General features: G+C 36.8%; 1 protein-coding gene across 5 annotated transcripts in view; it reads right to left on the bottom strand.

The window, feature by feature from the left end:
* LOC145663171 (heterogeneous nuclear ribonucleoprotein F-like) overlaps window positions 1-17866 on the bottom strand; it is a 75878-nt gene that overhangs the window by 33530 nt on the left and 24482 nt on the right. For all 5 annotated transcript variants that reach the window (XM_081729503.1, XM_081729502.1, XM_081729501.1 and 2 more), the window contains exons 4-7: window positions 11465-11608; window positions 10907-11045; window positions 2623-2786; window positions 1868-2067 (exon numbers count right to left, since the gene is read on the bottom strand). In XM_081729503.1, coding sequence (XP_081585629.1) covers window positions 1868-2067; window positions 2623-2786; window positions 10907-11045; window positions 11465-11608 — 647 coding nt within the window. The remainder of the gene's footprint in view (window positions 1-1867; window positions 2068-2622; window positions 2787-10906; window positions 11046-11464; window positions 11609-17866) is intronic.

Below are 17866 nucleotides of genomic sequence, written 5' to 3'. Positions count from 1 at the left end.
ATTTTACATTCTATTTTAATATTTCTGTTACTAATGACTTAGGTAGCTACTTACCGTACCTTTCATTTGAGTACTTAGAATGGGTTACGAAACGAAGTTCTACAGAAAATAAAATTTATACTTATAGTAAAATTAAACAATTTCGTAATCCTCAAATTTTGAAATTTAAATATATATATATATATATATATATATATATATATATATATATATATATATATATATATATATATATATATATATATATATATATATATAATAATAATAATCCTTAACTATTCAAAAGTCTACCTCCTTTTTAACAGCTCACCAATTTGACTTTTTCTTACTGACTACCTTCATTTTCATACTATATTGTTTCTACTTTTTCGCTTTTTTAAAAAAAGACTCCGCAAACGTATACAAACAAGATCACAGATCTCTACATAGGACATGTAGATCACATATATATCTCCACAGAACAGCAGTTTATTCGAATTAAATCTCTTAAACTATAATTAAAAACATTAACGCAAAATCGTGACCAAATGCCGACCTTCGCGCCAGAGGTTACTGAAATTTGCGTCAAAGAAGCCCTTTTCTTAATTTCGTTCAGTTCGGTACCAATGGCTCCTTTTTCATCATTTTGCCGTTTCAGACGTATCCTCTGTTGCTCCAAGTCTCTCAGTTGTGCATCCCCACATTCTTTTCTCAGCTTCCACCTGGTTATGCTCACTTAAATCTCTTCCTCCTGCTAGTGCAAGTACACCTCATAGCATCTCTTCTCTGCACCTTTTCAGGTAAAGCAATCTTCTGGTGACCTGCACATGTTCAATACTTCCTGCCTCCACCTGGTTATCAATATGCCTTTCTGCTACCATAGTCTCTTGGTGCATATTTTCCATTAACGGAAAACCTCTTCCGACCACTGCGTTTGCATGCGAGAATGACAGACCCATTTTTACTATCTTCCATACATGTTTGTATTCTTCAGTGCCAGCAAAAAGCTTGCTGTAAGCAGCCTGGTTCCAACTCGGGAATACTTCCTGAAGTTCAACTGAGTTCAGATTGTTGAAAGAGAGTCATTCTTTCTCAAGAGTTTTCAGTAAGTACATCATCGTGCATATCAAGTTCGTCAAGAGAAAAAAAAAATTTTAACCTACATGGGATGAATGTTGAATTACCTTAAGACCTAACGATGACAGATCTAACTGCTTCCTACTCTAAAGGACTGCTCTGCTGAAGTCTGTAATCACAGAAGTTAGAATCTATTGGCAGTCTGTTGTTCCCTCGTCAGTAGTTCTGGTTTCACTCATCGAATCATATCTTATAATTTCCCTACAACATTAAACACGATAGGGCCATTGCTCTTAAAGTCTGAGTACTACGCAGGAAGGGTTGGCATTCAGTAGCTACCATTTTGCAGAAACCCAGTTTGCACTCGAACGGAATCCTTGCTGCCTTTTTCATGATTTCTGTAAGTTTCGTGTTTGACAGCTTTGCTCGTAGAAATTTAATTAAACAATCCCGAATTTCCAATGCCCTCTGAAAACAAATGGCATTTTCCAACAAGCGGACGCCACGTAATTTCACAAGAAATCTTATGCATCCCATGAACTCAGTGAACTTTTCTCAACGAGCTGAGTCACCAAATAAGTAGGGCAAATGACGTAGTAACGCTACCCATTCCAGTTCACTGATTCATCGCACTACTACTGATTCACAATAGTCAAAAATGACAGAAGCAGCTTCGAATTTTCCCCTAATTTTCAATTAATTTCACTTTCTTTAAGTTCCCTGACTTTCTAGTTTGTAAGAACCCTGAAACATGACCTTTTCAAAGTTCCAAGGATGGACGCAGTCCCTATATTTGCACAAAAATACTTACATCTGCAATATCTGCTTCTGTGGCACGGAAAGGTAAACCTCTCATATGAATACAATGACCACCTTCATTTGGCCAAACACCACCGCCTCTTCCGGATCCAAAGCCTGGCTTTAAATTTCCACCACCACGGCCTCCACCTCGTGGGCCACCGCCCCATGAACTGTCATTGTAGCCCCAACCGTCTTCGTAATCTCCAAACCCTTTATGAAAAGAAAGAAAAAAAAATATCATTCAAAAACAAATTTACTGTCATCCAATAGTCATTTAAAAAACAAAAAAATGCACGTAAATCAACCGAGGGCAATTCTGGTTCTATCATTCGGTTAGATATAAATGTATTCATTTTGCTCCAACTTCTATTTACTACTTTGAGCGTTTGCAAACGTCCTACTGGTTCCAATCGAATAATAAAGATGGTTAAACTAACTAACTTCTGTGCGTGTATGCCGATAAATATGTGGACGTACACATGTAACAGCTTGATATGTTTGCACGTGTTCCAAAGTTACACGCGAGATTCAACACTAAAACCTTCAGTGCCAAAAAATCTAACTTCGCAGCAACAATCTAGTTTCCTAATTACCGCATTGTGTAAAATAATAATTGCTTGACAGATTTTGCTCTCAGACATCAAAATGTAAAATAACTATTTTCGATCCTTTCGAACATTGAGGATTACTCTACTATTGAGATATCGTATACGCAGATATTTATTTATTTACAAACAGTATGGATATTTACAGAACCAAACTTACCCTTGAAGCTTCTTGATCCTCTTCCCATTCCATATCTGTTAATTCCACCGAACCTGTCACTCCTGTCATAGGGAGCTGGCCTCTGTGAAAAACCCATGGGACGCATCTTGGGCCCCATAGCAGCTCGAACTTCCGACAAACTGCTTCGGAATATTTCTATGTACCTGAAGAATAGGATTAAACTGTTAGAATATTTTACACCGAAGTTAATCAACGTTCTCATGGATTTATACGAAGTATATATTCAACTTTAAACTAGCTTCCAACGTTTAAAAAATTTCAAGAAGTCGCATAAGCCCAAAGATAAACTTTCCTTTCTTTTAAACATTTAAAGTATTTAAGGATTATTTTATTGTTTATTTTTTATGAACTTAGTTTAGTATTTGTAGATATGCTGCTTCTCAAATATTCGGATGGCCTGGATTACTACTTTTTCATGTTTTGTCTACACAAATACGCGAAGTGCTGTTTAACAATTAAAACTGTAGATTCCAAATAATTCCAAAGTTCTCCTCCACTATATTTGTTAATTTTGCCAAACTGTTTATGAGTTTTCGTGTCCATCTTAATGTCTTATGTAGTTAAAATATTAAATTTACTAACTTTTGTTTCTGTACAATAGATAAGCAATTAAATGAGTTAATACATTTGTAACACTAGAGTTCTTAAGTATTCTGATTCACGCAAGGGTTTAATTTAATCTTTGTGGTAACAAATTTCAAAGTAATACATTACTTTGAATTGCAGCTTACGTACAGCATTTTGAACTCTATTACTTAAAGAAACAGATGGTTCAGTTTCCAGAGCGAGTTAAATCTTACAAGCAAGCTCCATTTTCACAGGCCAACTCTGTTATACGAGGATAACAGGCCTCCAGTACAAAACGAATTTGTAGCAGCAATACATTAAATGACTTAGCTTTCGACACATCCTAAGAAGTAAAAGTGATTCAAGATAGATCTGACTTTACACCTATGAAAGAGAAAAAGTATTCAAATACACATAACCCTAGATTAACATCAAAATAATATAAAAGGGAGCTCCCGCCCCATCACCTCCCATCTGATGAGTGTCTACCTCTTCGGCGAACTGAAGAACGCCCGTGTCCCTTCTCCCATCTGGCGTTGTCACTTCCTTCACCTTCTGACCCACCCAATTAGACGATGTGCTTCGTGCAGATCAGCGTCAGCACTCTGCACTTCTGGGTAGAAAATGTTACTTCACATACCTCTGATGAAGTTTAAAACATTCTCAATATCTGACAATATATAATGTGGGCAGTATACACTGTCCTAGTGGCTATTTGAAGGCCTTTAAAATGAAACATATTATAAACATGCACTGCCCTTAGCATAAATACTACTACTATCAAAAAGTTAGAAAACCTTACCACATAACTATATAAACTACAAAATACATACATCTCTCTGAAGATCAATACATGAAGGAATTTTAATTGCATAAAGAACTTAAAAGCAAGAAAGATATGGTATCCAGCATTTCAATACCAATGTAAATGAAAGCTGTTTTAATCGTCCACAGGAAAATTATCACGAGGAGTACTTCACACTAAGAATGCTGTTCCGAAGAAACTTTTATAAACTTGTGATAATCTTCAGCTTGTTAACTGAAATAATTTGCTTTCTTCTTAAAGCGGTTTTTAGTTTAGGTCATGTGCTACGTTAAAATTATTACGTTTCAAAGATGCACTGATTTGACATTTACACAATTTACCTTTTCTGTTTCCTTCTATGAACAAGTTCAAAAACCGGAATTCACGTAGAGAAAACTTTACGGTAAATTGCACTGTGCACAAAGAATTTAATACTAGTTCAAGGTAAAACATTCAATCAAATACCTTCATTAATTATGTAAGATTTATCTGGAAACCTTAAAAATGAGGTAACGGAAGGACTCGAATAACGGGAGGGAGTACTCCGTCAAAGCCTACCATCTAAAGGTATTATCGCAACTTTCATCAGGTTTAATTAAAGTAAGGCACTGGGGAATTTTCAAAATTACTCACAGGATAAGAATTTCTGATATCCGGATTATAACTATTCTCTTGCGCGGTGCTCAGTACGAAAACTAAAATTTCAACTTAAACAGCAGGCACAGCAATACTCGTCGAAGCTTCTCGAAAAAAAAAAAAAAAAAACTATAGTTTCATCGAGCATTATGCATCGAGCTAAGGGAGACGGTGGTATTGAGAAATGAATGAAAATGGTGGAATGAAGAAAGTGGGAGAACCCCGAGAAAACTCACGTTCACGGTGTTCGTCCTCAACAAAACTTACTTGGCACGAGATCGGATCGAACCCCATAGCTTCTCCAATACCAAGACATACAATCTTTTGTAACGCATGACCCAAGCTTTTAATAGCAATGATTAAACTAGTGCAAAATGTTATTTATCGAACTCTCGACGTGCTGACTTCAGACAGAAAGCGTACAGTTTTCAATTAGGAAAACTGCAGTCATTCAATTTTTTTTTTTTTTTTTTTTTTTTTTTTTTTTATTTTTTATTTTTTTAAACATTAGGGTCGTGAAATTCGAAATACCGCACGCACAACTTACCTTATATACACATTTTAAGTATTTCTTTTGCCTAACGATTTATTCTCTAAAATACAGTAAAAATAGCCTTTTGCCGAGTCCGCCATCATTCCTCCTTCCTCACAAAAAGCATCTCGATGGGACGGCATGACAAAGGTTCTACTAACTATTTACAGTCAGTTGCTGGCAAGCAGCATTTCAGTTAGGTAGTTTGCAGTGTTCGCGACGGTTTTCAGTGCAAGTGAAATGACGGAACGACTGGAGCAGAGCTATTGCATCAAATTTTGCCAAAAACTGGGCGACAGCCAGGTGGAAATCATTCGGAAGATTCAAACGGCTTTCGGGGATGATGCTATGTTCGTCACACAGATTAAGGAATGGTACAACCTGTTTAAGACGGCCGAAAATCGGTGGAGAGCGAGCCACGTTCCGGTCGCCCTGACCAGATCATTGCCAACGTGAACGATGTGGTGATGGGAGACCGTAGTTTCGGCACATTTCGATCCAAGATGTGACCATGAAGAGAGTGGCGGCGAAATTCGTGACGAAACTGCTAGCGGCGGAGCAAAAGTAACTTCGAGTTGAAATCACACAGAACATGCTGGACACCGCAAACAGTGACCTAGACTTCATGAGCATCACTGGTGACGAATCTTGGGTGTACGGGTACAACCCGGAAACCAGATCCCAATCGTCAAAGTGGAAGCATTCCTCGTCACCAAGAGCAAAGAAGGCCCACCAAGTGCACAGCAACGTCAAAGTGATATTGACTGCTTTCTTTGACTCCCGCGGTTTGGTACACCACGAGTATGTACCACAGGGTCAAATAATCACCAAAGAGCACTACAGAATGTCCTCCGTAGCCTACGTGATGCTGTGCAGCTCAAGACACAGGACTTGTGGTGAACAGCTGTTTGGTGCCTCCATCACGACAATGTTCCAGCACATTCCTCGCACTTGATTCAGACTTTTGAAGACTCCTGTGCTTCGACTCTCCTGATATGGTCCCCTGCGACTTCTGGCTGTTCCCCAAATTCAAAAGGCCATTGAAAGGAACACGATTTTAGACCAGAGTACATTATGGCAGCAACGACAGCCGAGCTCAACTCCATTCCGAAAGAGGCCTTTTCCGCATGTTTCCAACAATGGCGGCACCGCTGGGAGAAGTGTGTGTGTAGTCCCAAGCATACTCGATCCATTATCCGAAACACTGGACATTACTTCCTTAGAAACAATAATAAAGGTTATTCTCCGAATATGATCAATATATGTATCACAACTGAGGTTAAGTTCTTTTTCCTAAGGGCTGACCGCTTCAAGTCTGAAGGATGCATATTACACATGCAACGAGGGACACTTAAGAACCGGGAAATCAAGAGTGTTAGTGAAATTAAATCCACAAGACAGCAAAACTACAAAATTCTAGCTCTGGAAACTTACACGAAGAACGAAATCAAACTGAAGGTTTTATAGCTTAGTCATATGGGAATAATCTGATCTTAAAAATTAACCTTGAACTAGTGAACTCCTAATCGCTGGCAATATCACTAGCCACTACCCTCTTAACATCATTGCTTGAAGCAAAGCATTCAAGGCAGACTGAATCCAATTTTCATAAACCTTTGCATTCGGAAATATAGAAATTATTAAAATATAACAAAAATAAATGAAATCTTCGCAGTGTGCAGACTGCAGACGTTTAGCAATTTTAATCAGTTTTCAAAACTCAATGGTAAACATACGCATTTTTATTGCATCTCAGTATTCTGCAAAGTTGAACAGAGTAGTTTACCCGCATTTCAAGGCGTTATTCTGGTGACACTGAGGGCAAATTTTCGGACGTTCAAATTGAGATCTCAAAATATTGAAACAATGAATGGTCGAATGTTCTACACTTACAATCTTGCTGGAATACTATAAATATTCTTTCACGACTATGAGAAGTTTCTCGTCACTTTTAGTTTTAAGTCTTCCTCAGTCAATTGTGACTCTTGGGTTTATGCGAAATGGCAAAATACGAGGGAGAGTCCGAAAATAAGTTTCTGTCTCGTTTTCCCCAGGAAAGCAAACAGCAATGAAGACACAAGACAGCGTTGCACGCGATCCTGCAGAATGCGCCGTGGCAGTGCCTGCGCAAAGTGGAGTAGAGTCTCTCAGTCTGAGCCTGGTAGCTATGCAGAGAAGGCGTGTTTTGAGGTCGTGGTCAAAGGAGGAAGTGCGAGCGGTTATCCACTATGAATGGGCACGTGGTGCATCGGGAGCAGAAATCCATAACCGCCTCATAGAAGTCTATGGGACTGATGTGATGTTGAAACAAATGGTGCGGAGATGGTGTGGCTAATTCAGTGAGGGACGGTAGCAAGTGCTGGACACACCGAGACCTGGAAGGGTGTGCACAGCTACTGCAGACGAAAATGTCAGGATCGTGGATGATCCAGTGACTTTCATCTGATTTCGGCTCAGATTCTCGACGGCAGGTGCTTTGGAAACAATGCTGAATTCACAACTATTCGATGCTTCTTCCGTATGCAGAGCCCTGAACTTTACCTTTGAAGCTTATAGACCGGTATGACAAATGTCTCAATGTACGTGGCAACTATGTGCAAAAATAAAGGTACGTCTGATCCTTAATGTCACATGCTATTTTTGGTCTTGAATCCCCACTTTATCACAGTTGCCTGGGGAAACTTTTTTCGGACTTCTCCCTCGTAGATTAAGTTTTAATCATTGGCCACACACACACTTCTCACAGAGCATCGACCAAGAAACCAAGTACACGAACCATAAAGTTGTTACAGTCAGCGAGAATGGGTTCAATTGTAAATGTCGTGGTGGTAATCACAAGTGGAGGGTTGCTGTGCAAAGGGATAACTTTATAATGTTGCCGCCTTGTAACACATTCGGAAGTAATTGTCAACCGAGGTAGAACGAGCACAGCGGACGCCTCAGGAAAACACTCCTCAAAAATGTCAATTCGTTTATTATTGTCATCCGAGTAAAGTCACCAGCAAAGCTACGTAATCACTAATGAGGAAACTGCCACAAGTTACCATCTCGTTAATTTGTAAATTACAAATCATTAAACTAGAATATCACCACTTATGGTCATTCAATCATTTTTGACTGAAGTGTAATATAAACGTCAACCTACGCATTTGTAACACACCCTTCCGCACTGGGGCTGTTCTGTAGGTTCCACAACCCATCTGATTTTCTTCATAAAACAGTTAATACGTACAACAAAGCTTAAGGACAGTAAGTTCATAGTCTAATGAGACGTGCTTTCATAACTTCCTCGTTAATCTACCAAGATTCTACTTACACTTTTTCTTACGATAAAACCTTTAAAAATATATCACTAGTCCTACACAAGCAAGCAATACAATTTAAATACAGACGAGAATATCTTACGCTACAAGATCAGAAACTAGATTCACGAGAACAGTAAGTGCATGAAAATCTTAAATTTTGATATTCTGTTCGATATAAAATATGTAGATAACGAGTCCAAGATATCACAGTCTTTTTAATATGCTATATCTTACTGCCTGGAATTTCCAAGAAAACTAAAGCACTTTAATGACTTCGGGAGATAAAAACATTTTGCTTATATCTGCTTGGGTTTATTTATTTTTGAAGAAAAAAAAAAAAGTGAACACGCAATATAGAAAATATGTTCAGCTGTACAAATCACTAGCTGTAGGTATCCCACACTTTTTAGTTTAGATTCAGAGATGTATTCAGTCACTTAATGAAAAGTAATGTATGGGCTTAGTACATATTCACATTTTTGCTTTGAGATACTCCTCTTGAAAGAAAGAAAAACTTTTGAAGCTTAAGGGGAAGAAGTAATACAGAGTCCGCCACATAAATATATACACACTGTCATCTTGTATCAGGATACTGGCATGGACAATCGTTCTGAAATTTAAGTATGTTGTAGTATGGTTTTTCGCACAACAGATGGCGGCATTGTCAACCGTTTTCAGTTAAAATTATGTTGTACGGTTTATTCACTCAACAGATGTGTGTATTGTCAGCACGGTTAGTGAGATAATAAAATGGCATAAGCATGCTCGACATAAGAGCAACGTAAGTATGTTTTAAAGTGTTTTATCTGATTTCAAAATGCCATCGAAGTGCAGTGTCAGTGGAGAAGGGAGTTTGGTACTGAACCACCAACCCACCTAGCAATCAAACGCATTGTAGGCAAGTCTGAGGTGCATGGAACGACGAGCGGTCGCTGTAACTACAGTGATCAATGTATCCATATTCATATTCATATTTATTTGCCTGTTCATAGCTTACAAATGAGGACAATCCTCGATTAAGCATTACAGTTGTCAGATATGATTTACATTCTCTATATATTATAAGTAAGATAAGTTTCCACAGAGTAATAGCTTCTTTCTAACAATAATTCTAACAGAGTATTTCTGAATATCCGTTTTTCGTTAATGTCCTTATACTTTGTTGGTAATTTGTTGTATAATTTTATACAATTCATATACACAGTTTTGCTAAAATTTGCATAATTCTGTTGGATAATATACATATTACAACTCTGCCTAGTATTGTATGAGTGAATCGTATTAGCTAAAGTAAATAAATCCTTGTGCTCGATTACATACATAATTGTGCGATATATATATAAACTAGGTAATGTCAATAATTTATATTTTTTTAAAATATTTTTACATGAGGATCGTTCAGGCATGCTTAACATTATTCTAATAATTTTTTTTCTGTATTCGGAATGTACTAGCACTTATTCTCGAATTCCCCCAAAATATAACACCATAGTTTATTATTGAAAAAACTTTGCTATAGTATAAGGACATGACAGCTTCCTTGCACAAACTACCTTGCAACCTACGGAATGCAAAGCAGAGTGAACTGAGTTTAGTATTAATGGAGACTCATGCACATGCCTCTTATCTGGCGAAGGTTCTCGAGCGTCCGAACTGAAAATGATTGACAATACTGAAAAACCACATTACAACATACTTAAAATTTCAGAAAATTGTCAATGCCAGTATCATACAGGATGACAGAGTGTATATATTTATCTGGCGGATCCTGGTAAAGAGTATTACCACACACAAGGTAGTTCGAAGCCCAGTTAATTTACCACTTGTGCTTCTACAGAACACAAACTACAAATTTCGAAAACTCTAATCTTCCAATTAAGAAGAATGTGCCAATGGGTACAATATAATACTTCTGTGAATCTAGTTTCGTTGCTATCCCATTACTAGGCTATGCACTGCTTCAGTTAAGTTCTTACTTAGCACAAAAATAATATATATTATCCACTGGATTTTTATACACATGTTTTTGGAAACAACCAAGCAAATAACTGGTTTTATATCAACCGAAGCCTCTTTACATGCGCAAAGATACATATTGAATGAAAATCCTTACAACTGGACCGTGATTCGAATCCGGGTCACCGGCTTGCCGCGCCGATGCATTAACTAATTTCATTCTATAAAAATGTCAGAAAAATGTAATAAGTAAAATTTAAAAAAGAAAAAGAAAAAGGGAAAATTTAATATCCATGGATAATATACTGCAGTACGAACTTATCTATAAATTAAGAATACAAATACTCACGTCTGAATTACTTTATAAGATAATCTATTATGTCCAAGATTGTCACAGTTAAATATAAAGAATTATGGAGGTTGGGTAAAACCAGAATGTCCACCCTTCCCTCCCATCCCCACCTGTGTCCTATTTTTTCCTTGTGTTTCAGTAGTGCTTTTTCTGCTACTTCTTTGTTTACAAACTGAACGTAAGCTTCCCCCGTACTCCTTCCCTGGTAGTCAGTCGGTAGCGAAATCCCGTTGGGGACTATCTCCAACCCTACCCAACCAATAAAATATGCTTATCATGATCACATGTTAAAAAAGGAAAAACAACTTAAAAATTCAGTTTTTTATAACCTATAGCCCCAAACAAGCTATTGAAAAATACAACACAAACTCAAAAATCAACTTCTACATTAACAGACACTTTAAAATAAATACTGACTTTTGCTTTCAATGTTAAAGTTTCAATTAAAACTGTCAATTTTATCAATGAATTAACAATATTACTAATTACTGTATTTTAAATTGACAACAAAGCAAGTTTTCAGAATATTAAGTATTTTTTTTTAGAAAAAAAAAAAGTAATTTCATTCAACAATTACAAGAAATATGTTGGTAATTTTTATTTTTTAAATGAATATGAGATCTGAACAATTTAAGCAACAGCGATGTTTAATTCTATTATGAACATACCTGAGAAAAACTGTGCTATTTCCTCTTTGGAGCACCCAAACGGGAGCCCTCGCAATCTAACGCAACCATCATCCATTGCGTTTTGCAAATTCAGACCACTACGTTTTACTACCCATTCCATCTCGGATCTTTTAGCTTTGAATACTAAAAAAAAAAAAAAAATAAATAAAATAATAAATAAATAAATACTGATAGATATATAGAATTGACAAAGGTCTGGTTTCGACCCAATATGTAATTATTGAAATAATGTTTCGAGAATAAATACAATTTAGTTCTAGATGCCTAGGGTTGCGCAGAAACGAGACTAGTCTCAAAAACGAGACGAAATTCAAGACTAAGAGCGGTCTATGGATCCAAGACGGCCCGTGAAATGCTTCGTTTGGAATGTCCCTAAAAACTTAAGTCTAATTTTTAAAATTATTTCAAAAGTAGTACTCGGTTAGAAGGAGCTATCTAGCTTGAACAGACACCAACGTTCATTACTTAAAGGGGAAGAAAGCTTAATGCTTAACCTCTAGAAATCGCGAGTTTTATTAACTTACATATAGTGACATGCAAATGCATTATTTAATACAGGGTGTTTCTAAATGAATACCGGGATTTAAGGCTTTGCAGTATTTATTCCAATTAACTTACAATTATAAATAATACCTCAAATGGAAGAGCAACAGTTTTGTATGCACATATGCGCATGAACTGTATCCTCTGTCTGCCGTTAGCGCTAGTAGCAAAGACGGCGACTAGTGAGCAGAAAACTGTGTTTTTCATTTTGCAAAGACTGAATCTGTAGTTACAGTGCAACGTGCATTCTGTATTAAATTCAATTGCAATACACCAAGTGATAACATCCATAGACAGTAACAACAGTTTAAAAACGCTGGCTATCTGTGCAAAGGGAAGAGTACCGGACGACCAAGCGTGACTCAAAAAACGTGTTGGAACGAGTGAGAAAATCGTAAGAAATAGCCAATTCGGAAGACTAGTTGTGAATTAGCAATTCCAGTGACGTCTGTGTGGAGAGATTTAAAAAAGATTGAAGCAATTATTGCAACAATTACTCCAAACGCACTAATTAATATTTGGGAAAAAGCTCTCCTATCGACTTGATATTAGGAATGGTGCTCACATTGAACACTTGTAGCAAAAACTGTTTAAGTTGCTCTTCACTTGATGTATTATTTATAATTGTACGTTATATTAGTAAATACCAAAATGCCTTAAAACCCTGATATTCATTTTGAAACACCTGTAGAGTAACACATGTTTAAGTGCTATTATTTAAAATATCAATGTGAATTTGACTGCTAAAACATATCATGGGTACCCCACTAGTATAAAATACACTATTTGCTTCATTTCGTTAACATGGGATACTCAAGTGTCAAGGCCGATTGGTCGGTTCGTTTGGAGTTTCACGTCCATTTCAGAACCTATACTATATAAGGTGTCGGCCTATAGCTTACAGTAAAATCTGTACAACGTGAGAATCTTTTTCGAAGATTTTTTTTTAAACTATTGAATGTTTTTGAATTGTCTTCGTAATTGCTTAGTTTGCTACGTCGCACATAAGGCCGAAAGACGAAATTACGGCGCTAAAAATAGGTAAAAAAAAAAAAAAAAAAAAATATTGTGATGAAACTAATCAGAAATGCCTTCAAAACAAGTCCCTATATACCAATCCGTGATATACCGTAAGAATTTGTTCTGTGAACGCAACATAGTAGCCAGCGCAAGCGCTTTCTTTCGAAGGCCTACAGCAGTTAGTTGTGCCTGAGTTGCTAACGGAGAAATAGCTGGCGCTAAATTTCCCTAAAGTGACCTACCAAGGTTTCAATACGAATATTGAAGCGTTAGATATATAGCGTACATCTGAAATGACTGAACCTAACAAGGGAGCTTAGTATAAATATAGTACAGGTTGTATGAAGGACTAGTGTGGTGTCATTTAGTATATATAGTTATAGAGTACCGCGACTATTCTTGGACAGTTCGACAATATATCTTATATCGAACACAGGAAAAAAGACGTCCCCCTTTCCTGATTGGAGCATATTGTTTCCACGCAGTTGTGAAAACGTGCTGTGAAGAACATGAAAATTAAGAGAACTCTTTATAGTGTTACTTAAAGGGCATTTTTACAATAGGTCTTCATTAAAATGTAATGAACAATTACTACAGTATATATTAAACAAGTGTGGTGTCAGTGAACTTTCTGAACAATGCAGAAATAAACTGAAAACTGTAGTGCAATTATTTGTATCAAAGCTTTTGGCAAAATGGCGGGCGTGTAATTACATGTACGAGCGGTTTAGCAATAAGTATATGGAGTGGCTTGATCGAGACTTCCGGTGTTACAACCATCAGAGGGTCCGTCAACACCACCACAGCTTTCGGAGCGAAAAACGAAAGGAAGACCAAGAAAAGTGTTCGAAGAAAGTTCGCAACGAAGTAAACAAAGACTTGTAAACGAAATTGTGAAGAATGCCAGTTCCGAAAAGCTGTGCTTGGCTGCAGAATCAAGTTTGGTGAAATCGGGCAAGAGAACTGCAGCCGAAGTTGTAAAATTAGCGATCCAGTCTTCGCCTAAGAGACTGAAAAATATGAAAGCGATCCATAACACATCATCTCCTACTATAAGACCGTACAACCCTGACTAAGCTTTAGGCCTTCTCGTGGATCTTAGCTTGACAAAGGAAGATTATAAAACAATGAGACTTGGAGCAAAAGAAAGAGAAGCAGATATTTATCCCTCATATAATGTGCTAGCAGAAGCGAAGAAGTGTTATCCTGCAAATATTACAATAACTGAAAACGAGGCTGTGGTGCCACGGCAAGATCTGCTCAACCATACTACACAGCGTTTAGTACAAGTACAGAGTGATGTGATGCTGCAGAACATTTCGAAAGACTGTGATACTATCGACATTATAAATGGGACCTAGATGGTAGCGGTGGCCACAGCATATATAAAGTTTGTTTATATATGCTGTGGCCATGGCTACCATCTAGGCCCCATCGATAGTATAGTCGAGACGTTCTATTCGTCCCCAACCGGCTTCCTTTGTACTCAAGCAGAAAATTTGCCCTAACCGCCCTCATAAATAACACTCCAAATAAGCCATAAACGGCACGTGTTCGGTGTCGAAGTAATACGTTGTTGCCATCGTTAAACTTTTATTATCGATGGATACATTATATAACAACAACAACAATAATAATAATAATAATAATAATAATAATAATAATAATAATAACAATAATAATAATAATAACAATAATAATAAAACACAACAATCATTAAAGGAATTCAGTATAATAGTATGGACAAGGGCGGTCAAGGACGGATTTCTGGGAGCGGCAAAGAAAGATTGTATTTTTTTCTCATCAGGCTTTTGCGGCACTGCCTTGCGGGGGGGAGGACAGGGGCGAACTACTTAACATGTTTGGTTCGTACAAGCGTTATCGTTATGGAAGTTACATAATATTAACAATATGCTATATTTAAGAGTAATATAAGCACATATCATGAAACTAATGATTGATTTCTTTTTTCTTTTCATTACAACGAATTCAAATTAAATTAAATATTTCAGTTTAACGCCCCAGAATTATGCCCTCCAAGCTAAAGGAGACGGAAGGAGGATGCAATGAAAACAAAAGTAACGATAAAACAACTAGATAAATCTGTCTTTCTGCGAAGACTACTGAAGAACAGTAAGCAAGAGGGTGAAAATTGCAACATCGCTTTCTTTTTCAGCAGGTCAACTGGCAGGCCACCCTCAACTGGAAGGACATGTTGAATTATCCCTCCCATGTAACAAAGAAACACGCGGTTTCCTTCAATTGTGTTCCGCTTCCTTTGTAGCCGCGTGGGGATGGTTCGAGCGATTTTACTATATCTCAGTCTTCAATTAGAATAATTCACAATACGCGGATTCCAACATACTTTTATGTACTATTGTACCATTGCACGTGTGTGAATCTAATTATAAAAACAATATTTTGTAAGAACATGACTCCATCATCGACAAGGTAATTCCGACCAATTGCCTTTAAGATAAAAAAGGAAACTGTTCACAATGTGAAATCAGAATATGACGAAGTACAAATATTGCAATTCCAGCCAAAAAATAATCGTTCTCGGCAATAAGACAATAAAATTTTAAGCATATTTCCGTTTGTACAATGCTGGATGGAAAGACTGTCAACGTTTTGACTGACACTAAGTTCGCAAGCGTGCAATGTTTGTAAAGCCACTCCGAAAGATTTTTCACGATCTAACGCAACTTACGAACAGAGACTGTGATGAAGACACATTCAAATATAGTCTGTCCGTATTACATGCACATCTGAGATGTTTTGAATATTTACTACATATAGCGTACAAACTGGAGATACAACAGTGGCAAGCCAGAGGTGCAAATGCAAATGCAAAAGAAAGGGTAAAAGATCGAAAAATTAAACTCGCGCCTGCGTTTTATAGAAATGGGCCTCGTTGATCAGCCAAAACAAGGTGGTGGCAATAGCAATAATGGTAACACAGCGCGAAAAGTTTTTCCAAAATCCTTCTCTCGTTTCCCAAATAACTGGAATCGATAAAGAATTAATAGAACGATTTGCAAATATACTTTTCATTATTGTTTGCGGCCACTATGTCAACGAAGACCTATTTAAAACGTATTGCTTTGAAACAGCACAATTGGCTGTTTCACTTTACAGTTGGTACAAAATGAGTGCTTGTGTTCACAAACTTAATACACGGGGCTGATATTATAAAATCTTTACATTTGCCAACTATCAGAAGATGTGATTGAGGCAGGCCATAAAAACTATGAACACTTACGACAATATCACTCCAGAACAACTTCAAGACAACACGAACAGAGACATCTTTAATTGGATGCTGATGTCATCGGACCCTGTTGTGACACATACGCGAAAAAGACCTCACAAACGTCCAACAAAATACAATGAAGTTGTTTTGAGCATGCTCCGAGTGTCTCCTTGCTGTGGTGATGAAGCTGACGATAACGATGATGATCATGTTGATGATGAGGATGACGATGTAGAATGAATGCATGATTGTAACAGAATATTTAGATTAGATATCTAACTTCCTACGTCGATTTGCGTACCAGCAATTTAAAATGATTTTTATTTTTAACTCTTATAGGCGTAGTCGTCTCATGAGGATTTCTGAGCAGAATATATATATATATATATATATATATATATTTTTTTTTTTTTTTTTTTTTTGTCGTCGTAGCTCGATACTTTGGCCCTATGTGCGTCGATGAAATTAAAATAAAACTGAAGATATACATCCTTTCACGAAAGGGAACACATTGACAACACACTATTCTGCTACGTGGTATTTTCTTGAAGTATTAACTACAAGTGACTACGTAGACAAATCATGATTAATTTTTAGTTTCGCAATATCTTTTAAAATGCGGAAAGTAGTAATGCGACAGATAAGCACCCAAACATCAAACGTTCGCAAGGCATTAAAAAAACTAGCGGGCTTAAAGTTCGGAAAAAAGCAAATAACTAGCTCACCAACTGTTCAAGCGTCATAAATGAAATTTGCAGCATATCGATCTGAATGTAGAAAATTTACAACTTTAGTTGTTTACTAGGGATTTAAACTTAGTTGTTTTTGTTTTATCTATAAGTTCGACAAGAGACAAGGCGAGAAAGCCTGGATTCTCGTTTCGTGTGTATCCCTACAGATGCCAGTGAAATTGTTCAGCACGGTTATTTGTACTTTACCAATTCTACATTATTATTTTACGCGGTATTAAATGTAATCCAGTTTCTAAACTGAAATGTCAAATTTCCCCGCGTTACTCGTGTGGAAGGGATATATTGAGACATTTATTAGACAAAAGTCATTGCATTACCAAGAAATAGGCAGAGTAAACATGAAAAAAAAAATATTATCCATGTAGAATCAATTTCACTCAGGTGCTTTTGCTTCTGCGGCGACGATCCTTCAAGATCCTTGAATCATAACACCAAATAATGACAATATATTTGAAAAAGGAATCACAGTTACACAAAAAATGCTCCTATTGATACGCACAAACAATTTACTAATTTGAAACTGTTCTGGCCTATGTAAAACAAAAAATATAAAATAACATTTTAAAAAAATTACTTTCAATCGAAGGCTTTTACAATTACTGGAACTGCGCATCAATGAAGAAAGGAAATTTTTCAAGGAATGGGAAGTTCATTGAAGGGTCAGGACTTCTTTAGGTTTTCTTTCCTACATTTTTACTTTTAGCAAAGACTAACAGCTGTTATTTCGTTCAAATGATACTTCTCACATGAAGCACGTTGTTTCTCGATACGTATGGCTGTATCACTATTTCAACGTTGCTCTTTTCATACCTC

Source organism: Thermobia domestica, chromosome 10 (genome assembly GCF_964235325.1).
Source record: "Thermobia domestica chromosome 10, izTheDome1.hap1.1, whole genome shotgun sequence".
In the NCBI taxonomy this organism is placed as follows: Eukaryota; Metazoa; Arthropoda; class Insecta; order Zygentoma; family Lepismatidae; genus Thermobia; species Thermobia domestica.
Note: the sequence above shows the minus strand (reverse complement) of the source record. Positions and strands in the feature narration are given on the sequence as shown.